This window comes from Phoca vitulina, unplaced genomic scaffold, assembly GCF_004348235.1.
Source record: "Phoca vitulina isolate PV1807 unplaced genomic scaffold, GSC_HSeal_1.0 scaffold2, whole genome shotgun sequence".
In the NCBI taxonomy this organism is placed as follows: Eukaryota; Metazoa; Chordata; class Mammalia; order Carnivora; family Phocidae; genus Phoca; species Phoca vitulina.
This window is the reverse complement of record NW_022589705.1, coordinates 38218328-38230925: the sequence shown is the minus strand read 5'-3', so window position 1 is coordinate 38230925 and position 12598 is coordinate 38218328. Positions and strand designations below refer to the sequence as shown.

At 35.4% G+C, this 12598-nt stretch overlaps 1 protein-coding gene across 1 annotated transcript in view; it reads right to left on the bottom strand.

Annotated features, from left to right (window-relative positions):
• PIGK (phosphatidylinositol glycan anchor biosynthesis class K) overlaps positions 1-12230 on the bottom strand; it is a 110869-nt gene extending 98639 nt beyond the window's left edge. The window contains exons 1-3 of the mRNA XM_032425659.1: positions 12101-12230; positions 8557-8610; positions 4306-4397 (exon numbers count right to left, since the gene is read on the bottom strand). Of these exons, the coding sequence (XP_032281550.1) occupies positions 4306-4397; positions 8557-8610; positions 12101-12193 (239 nt within the window). The 5' untranslated portion in view covers positions 12194-12230. The remainder of the gene's footprint in view (positions 1-4305; positions 4398-8556; positions 8611-12100) is intronic.
• Between the last annotated feature and the right edge of the window lie 368 nt (positions 12231-12598).

Below are 12598 nucleotides of genomic sequence, written 5' to 3'. Positions count from 1 at the left end.
CCAGCACTGAAGAAATTAGATCAATACATACAAAAAAAGCCCCATGACAAAAGTATAAATAAAATATTTATGCAAGAAGGACCCAAGAAAGCTCTAGGGAGTGTATAAATTGAATCTGGGCATAGGAAAACTAGATAGAGGGAGGAAGAAAAGAACTATAGGTGGAATGACCAGTGTAAGGTAATGACAGAGGCCAATACAGAAACTTACAAGAAGGAAGTGGCTGGAGCATAGGGATTGAAATGAAATTATCAGAATGTCAGATTTGGAACCAGACTACAAAAGCCTTGAGTACTAGCATAGGGGACTTGGAACTTTATTTTGCATAAACTAAGAGTTTATGAATAAGGGGAAATGAAGAAAAAGGTTTAAAACAGGAATATTAATCTTACATAATGATTAAAATATAGAGTAAGGAGGAAAAATGGAGTCAGAAAAGCTGCTGTTGGATTTAACTACAGAAATAGTTTATCAGACAGGGATCATTACAAAAACTCACTCCACCCAATTTGTAGTAGAGCTAAATCATATTGTAAGAAAAATTATGTACACATTTAACTCCATAAAGCTAATCTTATGCACTCAGCCAAAAAAAAAGTAGGGGGGCAGATCTCACCCACCCTAATAGTCAATGCATTTACTCTCCAAAGTAAACATGAGATGGAAGCTCTGATTCTATATCTTCTCAGTCAGTCTCAATCCTGTATGCCTCTTACAGCATGAGCATAATTCTACTCTTAAGAAGATGTACTTTCACATAACATATGCCCTAGTCCTAAGTAAACCACTTCATCAAGTGCTCCACCAAAGAAAAAGAAAACAGTATTCTGCCCTAGCACTTGAGGAAAAACTGGCTGTGTCAGACTTGATGGAAGACAATACTATATTGTACTTTATGTGCTATTTAAGAAACTTTCAAGAATAATTTTGGCTCAATTTTTGTTTCACATACCAATTTTGGGGCCTAACCCCTGCTTTATGCCTTTTCTCTCCCTCATCCTAAGCATTTTAAGCATATTAGAGGTAGCAAAACAGGGATTTAGTCCAAAACATTTATTTGAGGGCAGAAAAATTCCCAAAAAAGTAAAATGTTTAAAGAATTAAAACCAGGCAAATAAAAAAAAAGTACCTGAGGGTGGGTAAGGTTACAGAAAGCATGGACACAAAGTATAAAACATCTGTCTTGCACGGAACTTACGTATAAAAACAATAATAGTATGTCTCTTTATTTTCCCCCATAACCATTAAAATCCGTTCCCGAGTCAACATTTTGAAATAGTATTATTAAGTTCTGACAAACTATTTATTAAAATGTCTTTTATATCATATTAACATTTGTTTAAAACTAAACTAACACAATTTAGGAAAGAGAAGTATTTTTATTTTTAAAGTACAAACTTGTGTTTGCTTTGCCTACCTGACAAAGTATTTCCAAGTCACTTGTTTATTTATCTAATACCTATTAAGAACCTACTATATGTCAGGCACTGTGCTAGATGCTAGAAGTACAAAATGAAATAAAATATCCATATTCCTTTCAAAGAGTTTATAATCTAATGAGGGAGACATACTATAATCCATATAATCATGTTATAATCAAGATGTACACAGGATACCACAGAAGCAAAGAAAGGGGTCAGGAAAGGCTTTTTTAAAGAAGTATTAGAGTAAAGTAAATTTGGAAGGTCAGGTATAAATTGAAGCTGTGCTTCCTATACTTGAGTGTGCATCAGAACTACATCTAAACCTGATGTCTAGGCGTCGCTTGAGAGTTAGTGAATTAGAATCACCAGAGGTGGAGCCAAGAAATCTGTATTTTTAACCACAAGAGATTTGGAATCACAGCCAGGTTTTGGCAGAAGTGAGCCAGAAGTACAGACAACCATTCCAGGCAGAGAGAATGGCTCAGTATGGTCAGAACGTGTGAAATACAGACAGAAGATCAGAGAGAAATCAGAACAAGAGTAGTGATGTGACTAATGTGACATTTCAAACAGGACCTATGGAACTGATGTGAACTTCCAAAATAAAAGGCAATCACTTGTGTCATGTATTTCAACAAATGATTTGTGAACTGATTTCTTATTGAAGTCTATGGGAAAATTAAATGCAAATCCTTGCATCTCAAGACAAAGGTAAAATGCTCCCTTGAAAATCAAACAAATTAAAAAACAAAACCAAAACAGAGCTCTACTCATAATTTTTATTAAATGTAACAATTATTTTTCTCGGCATACATACCTCAAATATGAACAAAAGTTATAACATTTTTAACTTAAAAATGTTCCATAATGTGTAAAAATAAATTCAAACTGTATTTTGAAATTCAAGCTTTAAAACTAAAAACTGTTCTTAATGATTTTAAGTTTCCAAACTGTTATTTTATAATAATTTTTTACTTCCTAAGAATTTAGCTAGAGATATCTTTATACTTAATTCCAGGTAGGAGTAAAGTAAGACAAGTCACCAATGAGAGGAATATTCACCATAAATAGGCTAAAAGCCAAATTGAATCTTTTATATTGATCTCTGTTTGTAAAATAACAAATGGTTTAAATCCCCAATTCATTCCCCAAAAAAGATGTCATAAACAGAGAGGTAGACAGGCTATCAGGTGAAACAGGAATAAGCTTTTAAAGAACATTCTTCAGAAACCTAGGGGCAAACCTACCAATTATAATATATAAAATACATCCTACAGTTATATTCTATTTCTAAAAAGTCCCTCTAAATCTTACTTAGACCATTTAAACATATCATAATAACCTATAGACCAGACAAAGATTCATTTCCTAAGTGAAAACTATTGCCAAACTGTGCATAGTAACTCCCTGGAGGAGCACATAGGGTATAGAAGCAACAGCAGTTAAAAGCCAAAGGACTAACCACATAGCCCTATTAGAAGAAAACCAATTGACAAATTATAATAACTGGCTAGTTACAAGAATAATACCTGTAAACTTGATATAGCAAAGCATTCTTTCTCAGACTTAATTTAATATACTTTTTAAAATGGTAATATTATTGAGTTGCCTTTAATTTCCAGATGAAATCCAGGAATTAAATTAGAGTTCTTGTCAGCTTCTCAGGCTAACATGATCTATTTACATAGAATGTAATATATCTTTGTTTCCTGAGTCATTCACTGCTTCCTTTCTGCTCCTGCAGCACTTTATACATATCTCTATTTGCTTTTTACTGCGAGGATCTGAATCCTGCAAAGAAGGTACTATTATGACCATGTAGTAGACAAGGAGACAGGCTTAGCATCATGAAGTGACTTAATGAAAATCACCACTAACCCAGATTTCAAACTCAGATCTATCTGGTTGCAAAGTTCTTTCCATTCTGCCTCAAAGGAAGAGAGGAACATAGGACTAAATAAATCAAACCTAAATAAGCGAATTGAATGCAGTTTCTTCTATAACTCTGTTGGTGGTAGCAAAAACAGCTCTATCGTACCTGACAAACCAAATGCAGAGAACATGTATCTGGGTGGAGGCACAGGGGCTTTGCCTCGTACCTGAACTCCCTCATGTAATTAGGAAATATCCCACTTTATGAGTCTCCATAGAAGGCAGAGCCCACCCCCATTTATAGAAGCTAAAAATGCCATACAGTCATTCTTCCTGTCACCCCCTGAGCGTGAACACAGGCACTTTAATCTGTGCTCTCCCAATATGACTTTCCCACCAAGGAGTCTAAATTAAGAGCTAGAGACAGTAAGGGGCTGGGATGGCAAAGGCTGGATTTTGGCAGCGGCAACACTAAGTTTCCCAAGGTAATGGTAGCAGCTATGCAGTAGCAGAGTCCAGCCAGCAATCTGTGGCGGCATTCTTGTCAATGCATGGTTTTATGCCAGCATTTTCAGATGTCTTTCTTGCTACCTAGTCTAACATGTCCTGACTTAAGTCCATATACAGCCTTCCCAGCAAGTTAGTGAACTAATCAATATGCTTTCAGTAAATTACTTTTCTACTTGAATCAGTCAAAATTGTCTTGTTGCCTGCAATTAAAAACACAGACTGAAGCATTTAATAATTAAGTAAATGACACTAAACAATTATACTTTATCAAATCTTTTCACCTTATAAGGTACTGATTGTTGTTTTATATAATTTGACATTATGGTCTTAAGTAACAGCTATTTTATACATGATGGTATGCTCTAACAAAAATAAAAAAAAAAAACCTTCAAATCAGGTTTATCTCTTCCAAAGCAACATAAAAATGCAAAAATAATAACAACTGTCTAAGGGTAATTTTCACTGAAGTTCAGAGTTAAGCTTTATTAAGAATTCTTACCTGTCAGGAATACCTAGCCTCTTGACACTTCTGTAAACAGAGAGAGTATTTGCAACATGCCGATAATTAAACCAGAACCGGGATGTACATACCTAAAGTATTAAAACAAATACATTATTGTTATGAATGAAAATAAGCCACCAACTTACAGAATTATTTCTCTTTAAGTAGGATTTAGAGATGCCTAGAAAAAGAGTATATCATAATATAGGCTTACAAACAGGAAAGCATATAAAGAATTGTCAAAAAAACCAATCTCTCTAGAAAGAGGTCTTTCATAACTGCTATTAAATAAAAAGGCCAGTCAGCTTAAGGGAAACCAAATCTTTGGGGAATTTAATCAAATACTGAACCAACTTAGTTACTCTCAATTTATGTGATTCTATAATGTTCCTAAGTCTAAAAGATTAAATTCTTTAGAATCAAAGGCAATGCCCATAATCTCTTCACAGAATAGAAAATTAACTATCTTGGGTTATATAATGTTCCTTTTACTCTGGATTGCTTCCTAATTCTAGTTATGAAAAACGTTAGATAGATAGATAACATACAAAACACTTTTACATGCACACAAGAGAATACATTATAAAGAAGCTGTTGAACCAAATAAAAAACTAGAAACAATCCAAATAAGTTTTACATTTAAAAAAACAACAACAAACTGATTCCTAAAAATGATACCAAAGGTACTAGGCAAATCTAACACCATGCCTCAAAAAATCAGCCCCCTGGGAAATCCATTCCAAAGGAAGTATACCTACCCCTGAGCACCCTCCCTATCTCCTACCACATGCCTTTGCTGGTCGTAGGTATAATGACAGCTTTGAGAATCACATAAATGTTCCTGCCCCTGCAAATGGAAAGGAACTACAAGATTTTTTTATTAAAATGAATTTTCAACCTGGAATCCAATAAGGAAAAGACTGTAATTTTTGACTATATTAAAATGCAAAATTCCATGTGTCAAAAATACCATAAAGTCCTAAATGAGATAAAACACTTGAAATAGGGGTGCTTGGGTGGCTCAGTCATTAAGCATCTGCCTTTGGCTCAGGTCATGATCCCAGGGTCCTGGGATCGAGCCCCGCATCGGCTCCCTGCTCCGCGGGAGGCCTGCTTCTCCTTCTCCCACTCCCCCTGCTTGTGTTCCCTTTCCAGCTGTCTCTGTCTCTGTCTGTCAAATAAATAAATAAAATCTTTAAAAAAAAAAAAACTTGAAATAGTTATAACTCAATAAGAAAAAATGAACCACCCAATTTTCAAAAAATGGGAAAAGGATGAGACCAACCATTTCATAATAAAGGTATTCAAAATGGACAATAAACTCTTAAAGATGCTCAACTTTTATCATAATTTAAAAAACACAAATCGAATTGAGTATTCAAAAGTCCATGACAATTCATAGTATTGGCAATCATGTGGGGAAATGAATAACTCATATCCTACTGTTGGGAATGTAAACTAATATAAACCTTCTATGAGGATAATTTGCAACATATATCAAGTTTGAATATATATTTATCTTTCGATTTAGCTTATATAAGTACACAAAAATATGTAATCAAGAATTTTCATTATAACATTGCCTGTACTAGCAAAAACTGAAATCAAAAAGCTAGAAATCTACAGATTCCATAACTTAAGCAGAAATAATTTAATTTATATCTGAATTAGTCATAATAAAAATCTGTATATTCAGTGCAATTTACCACACCCAAAAGGCTTTTCTCAGCTATTATAGTATTTAAGCATAAACCTAAGAAACTGCCTTCACTTTCACCAGCAATTTACTAGACATGAAATGAAGGTGGCAAAAGAGAAGGGACCAAGAAATATCAACTTAATATAAATTATTCATATTCTCAAAATGAAATACCAAAAAAAACCAGTTGTAAGACAGCATGTGATATGATCCATTAGTCTTTTTAAAAGGAGGGAGGGGTAGACACAAATGTAATTATATGCATTGGAAATTTCTGAAAGGATGCACAAGAAAATAATAATAGCGATCACAGAGAATAAAAATGGGAATCAAAGAAGGGTACAATGATTTTTCAGTTTATACCCTTCCTCATTGTACTTTTTCTTAACCATGAGTAAGGATTATCATTTTAACTTTTTTTTATTAAACAGGAGCAAAAATGATTTACTCAGCAGATCTTGAAACTAAAACGGAATCCAATTTTCCTTCTATCTCCCTCTGGTGGTGAAAGTTTCTTAGTCACAGTACAATGGCAAAGGGGCATTCCATTTACCTCTGATCATTTAGTCAAGAGTAAAAACAAAGTAATTCAAACTGGTAGAGAAAAACGTATATTTTTAAAATCTGAATTACGTAACATTGAAAAAATGCATGTTTAGTACTTTCAACTTGGCCCTGGTCAAATTTCATGATTTTCCATTTAAGAAAGAACAATTCACTAAAGTCTCACTTTACTAAAGTCTGAGTTAATGTGTAAACTATTGTACACAATACGAAACTGCAACTGTGAAATGCTCAGTAATAATTCTTTTTCATCCTCATTTCATTTCTCATCTGAGATTCAAGTTACTGAGGTTGAAGAGGGGCTCAGTTAGAGGTTTTCCAGACAAGGAAAGCTTCAGTGTGTGTGCAGTGTAAGCTAATAGGCTCTTATTCTAAAGGATGAGCCCTTTGGCAATTAGTTGTCGGGACACAGGCAGTTACTCCCTTTTTAAAGAATTCCCATAGAGAGACTAGTTACTGAAGAGCCCTTGGTTTCTGAAGAGCAAGTTATCCTGTGGAACTGGTGGATCGTGGCCTGCCTCCTGATAAGTTTCCCTCTCTTTTAAGTGGTCACCGAAAACTTGTCTCCTTATCTTGAGCAGCTTTTGTTCGATTCCTTCATAAAATCTCTTTTGAGGGGTAGCATATAGGTGTTCTTTGTTGAAGAATAATAAAATGACCCATGAACCCCCTTCCTTTTTCACAAAAATTCACTTCCTTTCCTGCCTCCTTATTTCCTCATTCTTTTTCCAGTCAACCCTTTTCTACAATTTTTTCATTAAGTCAAATTTATTATATCTCCTAATCATGTAAATGCCATTAAATAAATCCCCAGCAGTGAAACTACTATCCAAATACTTTCCAAGTGCAGGAAAAACAAAATTGATGGCATGTATTCTATTAGGGAAATTAAAAATACAAATTTATAAATCCAGATAAATTAAAATGGTAATTTACACCAAGAAAAAAAAAGGCAAAAGAAAACAATAGGCCAATAAGCAAACCTTACTAAGGATCAAAACAATTCAAATTAAAACAAAATTTAATATGTTACCCAGCAGTCAAAAAGAAATGGCAAAGTTAATAATACACAGTTTTCTTGGAATTAGAAAAAAGAGGTACAGCATTTCTGGAGAGCAATTATGCTCCATAACTTACAAGCCTTATGGCTTAGGAATTTATCCTAAAGAGAAAATCAGTCCAAGTTCACAAAGGTGTATGTATAAGGCTGTCCAAGAGTCTTGTTTAAAATAAAATATTTAGAATCTAAATGCCCATGAACGAGAGACTATGGTTCATTCATAAAATACAAAATAATACAGCCTTTGGAAATGATTATGCATCTCCATATTGACAGGGGAAGATCTCCAAAGATATACTGCTATGGGGTTGCAAAATAACAGGTATAAGATGACCCTAGTTACATAAAATCATTTATCTTTATGCTTATATGGGAAGGGAAAGAAGGCCAGAAGAATCAAAATGTTAATTCTGACATGTATGGGACTTGAAGATATTTTCTCTGTCTTCCTTTTTTTTTTAAATTGAGGGGAGAGTCACCTAAGATAAAATTAATCTGTCCCCTCCTAAACTTTTCCGTATAATTTGCATTTTCTATGATGATCATTTCTTTTTGTGGGCAGAAAAAAAAAAGTAAAAAAAAAAAAAAAAAGCCTAAATAGAGAATATCTACAAACTAATATTATATATAAGAAATACAATTACTAGTTTCCATCATTAAAATAATTGTACATTTTATAAGATGCTTCCTTTAACAATAGTATCCCTAGTATACTCTTATGTTTATTTACACATCACCACTTGACAATATACTGAAGGCCAGAATATTAGTTGATATAAAGTCAATTTAAAATATAGTCAAATCAAAATAAGGAATTTGTTATATGAGAAAATAATTTTTTTTTTCAAAAATCTGGTTCACACAAAAGTTCTCAGACACATATCTAATGTGAACAACAACATATACCTTTATAGAACATACTTACCAAAACAGCCCAGTTGTTTGTATGGCCACTTCTAAAGAAATGTTCTGTTTGATCCTACAAATCAAATTTCAAAAACATTAGAAAAGCCACATTTCTGAGAATAAAGACTGATAAAGAACAGTTAACATTCATGGAGTCTTTAGTTATAATGACAGTAAGTTATCATTACGCAAATTTATAAAGGTTCTAGTATTTAACCTTATAAAGGACAACATTTTATTTTTTGCTGGGGAGCCCTAGAGGTGGGGGGCTGCTTGTTTTTAAACATTTTTATCTCAAACACAACCAGCTCTTCCTCATATGCTTCTAGTTTTCCATTCAGTCTTCAAATTGTGAATGACTTATTTTCATGCCTTGATTCTCCACATAACAATTAATACCTTTCTTTTTTTTTTTTTTTTTAAAGATTTTATTTATTTTTTGACAGAGAGAGACAGCTACAGAGGTAACACATGCAGGGGGAGTGGGAGAGGGAGAAGCAGGCTTCCTGCCGAGCAGGGAAGTGGGGCTCGATCCCAGGACCCTGGGATCATGACGTGAGCCGAAGGCAGACACTTAACTGAGCCACCCAGGCGCCCAATTAATACCCCTTATTGAAGTCTCATTCATTACTTCCTACTCTGTAGTGGATGCTTCCAATTACTTTATTTGAATACATCAATATATTTGATTGAGCACATTCTCTAGCACGCTGCCATGTACCATTTCGCTAATCTGTTAGAAGTCTGAACCATATTTGCCATTGTGGAACATCAGAAAACCTCAACATCCAATAATATCCAGACACCAAAAGAACATGATATTTATTATATATTAAAATAATTGTGAATATGAACCTTAATGACCCCAGATCTGCTATCAAACAGTATTAATTATGAGAAGTCATACTGCCTAGATTGAAATCTGGACCCTATTATTTACTAGCTGTAAAAGCTTAGGAAAGCTTCTCTGTGCCTCCATTTCCCCATCTGTAAAAGAGTAGTAATTATTACCTGACATACAGAAGGTAGGAATGGTGACTGGAACATAGTAATTGCATAACAAATGTTAGCTGTTTTAATTTTCATCTGGCAAGAAAATTTCAGGGAGAATAAAATAAAAAATTCCCTCAAATCTGTTTATCATATGTACATATATATGTATTTTTTAACCTTTCTCAAGAGCTGCCTCGATGCAAAAGAAAACTGTGCTATAGTGGATAAAGCATTCATTTAAAAATTTGAACATGACTATGAGACTGGGATAAGTCACTTAGCTCTTTAGACTTGACTTTCCTCATGTAGAAAGTAAGATCTGACCCAATAATCTCAAAGGTGCCTTCTAGCTGAAAATTCTTACATCATTAAGACTTTAGTGAAAAATTTGATATGGCAAAACTCTTTTGTGATTGTTTAGACAATATAGGCACTGCAAAATTATTCATTCTATATATAACGAATGGAGCACCTATTATGTGCCAGTTACATGTAATGTACAGTGATACAAAAATCACTAAAAAGCAAGCTGCTTTCTCTCAAGAACCCCAGAGTGCAATAAAGAAGCAAGCAAACATGTCACACTGCAATGTAACATTCATTCATTCATCACATTCATTGGGTGCCATGTGCCAGCCAATGTCCTGAGTGCGCAGAATACAATGATGGGCAAAAATATTCATAGTACTTGCCTCCAAAGAGAACACTATCCAATTTGATAGTCATACATTAAGCAGATGAGGGCAAACTATAAATTCTATATAGAGATAAGATACACAGTATCATGAAAGAATACAATAGATTCCCAGACAGATCTGACCTGACCTGATTCTGGCAGTAGGAAGTAGGAAGGCATCAGCGAAGTTTTCCCCTAGAGAAGTGACATTTAGCTTAGGATTCAAAAGATGAAGAGAATAGGGAAGATAATTCCAGACAGAAGGAACATCCACCCTAATGGGAGACATGAGCTTAAAGGCTTTGAGAAACTAAAAGATTAGCACAACTAGAAGTCAAAGACAGGAAAAGGGCCTTGTTCATGGGTCATAACAAAGATTCTGTTCTTTATCCTTAAGGAAACATTAAGTTGTTTATGGGTGACACGATCTGATTTGCATTTTTAAAAGTTACTCTGACTGCAGCTTGGAAAAGACTGGCAGAAAGAAAGACTTGAGGCAGACCAGCTAGGGAGCTATTGTACTCTTAAGTGAAAGATTAAGGAATCATAGATACTACAAAGCATATATGGATTAGAGCAGATGAATGCTACATTAGCTAAGTGTACATATTACTACAGAGGTAATGCTTTTACTGCATCTTAGTAAAAAGAAGAAACAAAAGGTTGAAAAAAACAACATGGTTAATGTGAAAAAGCACAGCAACAACATAACTACAAAAAATATAATGGTGTCCAAAATGAAGTATACAAGATAATCCACTAAAATAAAGGAGAAAAATGGCAGAACTTCTATTCCTATTTGTATTACATTAAAAAATATACCTTATAAATGTTGACTATATAGATTAGCAGTAATTCATGGATACAGAGAGAGGGTGCATGTGCCATCTTTTCTAACTGGAGGGTATGTATTCAAAAAGTTTAGAACTCATTGGTCTAAACTCAAGGTACTTAGGTGGTAGAAAGAATGGACTCCAATAAGAAGATCAAAACGTGGGCAGACACCAGATTATGATGTTTAGACTTTCCTCTGTATGCAACGGGAAAAGGATTAAATCAGAAGAATAACCTGACTGGGTTTGCCTTTTATGAAGACTAATCTAGCATCTAAGTGAGGGACTTTGGAAGCCTGGGGGTAAACAAGATAGTTCTTGCAATAGTGTAGGCAAGAAATGACCAAGGCCCACCTTATGCCAGTGGAACTGGAAGGGTGAAAGCAATTTTTAAAGTTCAGAACATAGAATTTAGTGATGATCAACACATGAGATAAAAAGAGTTTATTAAAACAAACAAACAAGCAGGTTTCTGACTTAGTAGCAATCCCATAGGAGGTGGGCTAGGCAGAAGATTAAACTTTGGATATAGATTTTCAAATGTCGGCTAACTATCCCGGCCCCCTAGCCAACAGGATATGCAGGCCTGAAAACAGATCTAGACTCCAGTAGAACTGGCCTGAAGTACTGTCAGAGTACTGGATAGAGTAAAAGCTTGATAAAGGGCCAGAACGTCCTGTGAGCCAAAAATAAAACACCGTAGTCATCTGACTCCTATCAAAGGGGAGCAGTGTAGTTTAGTAGTAGGAAAGTAGGTGCTTCACTCCTGTGCTCACATTTCAACTGCTAGGGACTGCACACTCGTCAGAGCAATGGATCAGGTCCTCCCCCGTCTCCTGACATTTGATTCTTTATATACGTCGTTTTAAAAGGGTGAAACAGATCGACACTGTCCTATCCCATCCCCTGTAACAGACACCCTCCCCCACACACAGCCCGGTCAGCCTAGTAAGATGCTGATGCTCCCCTCGGCTGCTGTGAATCGCAATCGGCTGGTGCGCTCACAGCCACGACAGAGCTGTCCTCCCAGGGCCCTGTCGCTCGGAGGGCCTGACTCCTACCTCGATCTGACTAGCGGCCAAGCTGCCGAAGGACAAAAGCAACAACCCTGCCAGGGTAGTCAAACCCTTGCTGAGAAGGCAGGCGGCCACCATGTTTCCCGGCTTCAGCTTCCCGCACCTGGAGGGGCGGAGCGAGTGCCGTAAAGCAGCGCGGCGGGTTTTTGTTTGTGTGTGGTTTTTTTTTTTTTTTGCGACGCAGCCCCACCTCCTTGAGGCCGGCCCTTTACCAGTCTTTAGTAAACAGCACTTGCACAGAGTTCAAGTTCCAGGGATGGATGGGGCATGATAGATGGAAGACTTTGATCCTTTATCTTTAATTGCATTTTCAGTTTTTTATTGTAAAATAGATATAACGTTTAAAAAGTTGTTTGAAAGGCGAGGGAGGAAAACTTGTGATCCCGTAAACTTTAAAAGCTATTTCCTATTTTGCATAGCGCTGCCAATTCTTTGCATATATGAAGCTGTGAAGCGGGATGTAGCGGGAAGTGCAAGCCTTTG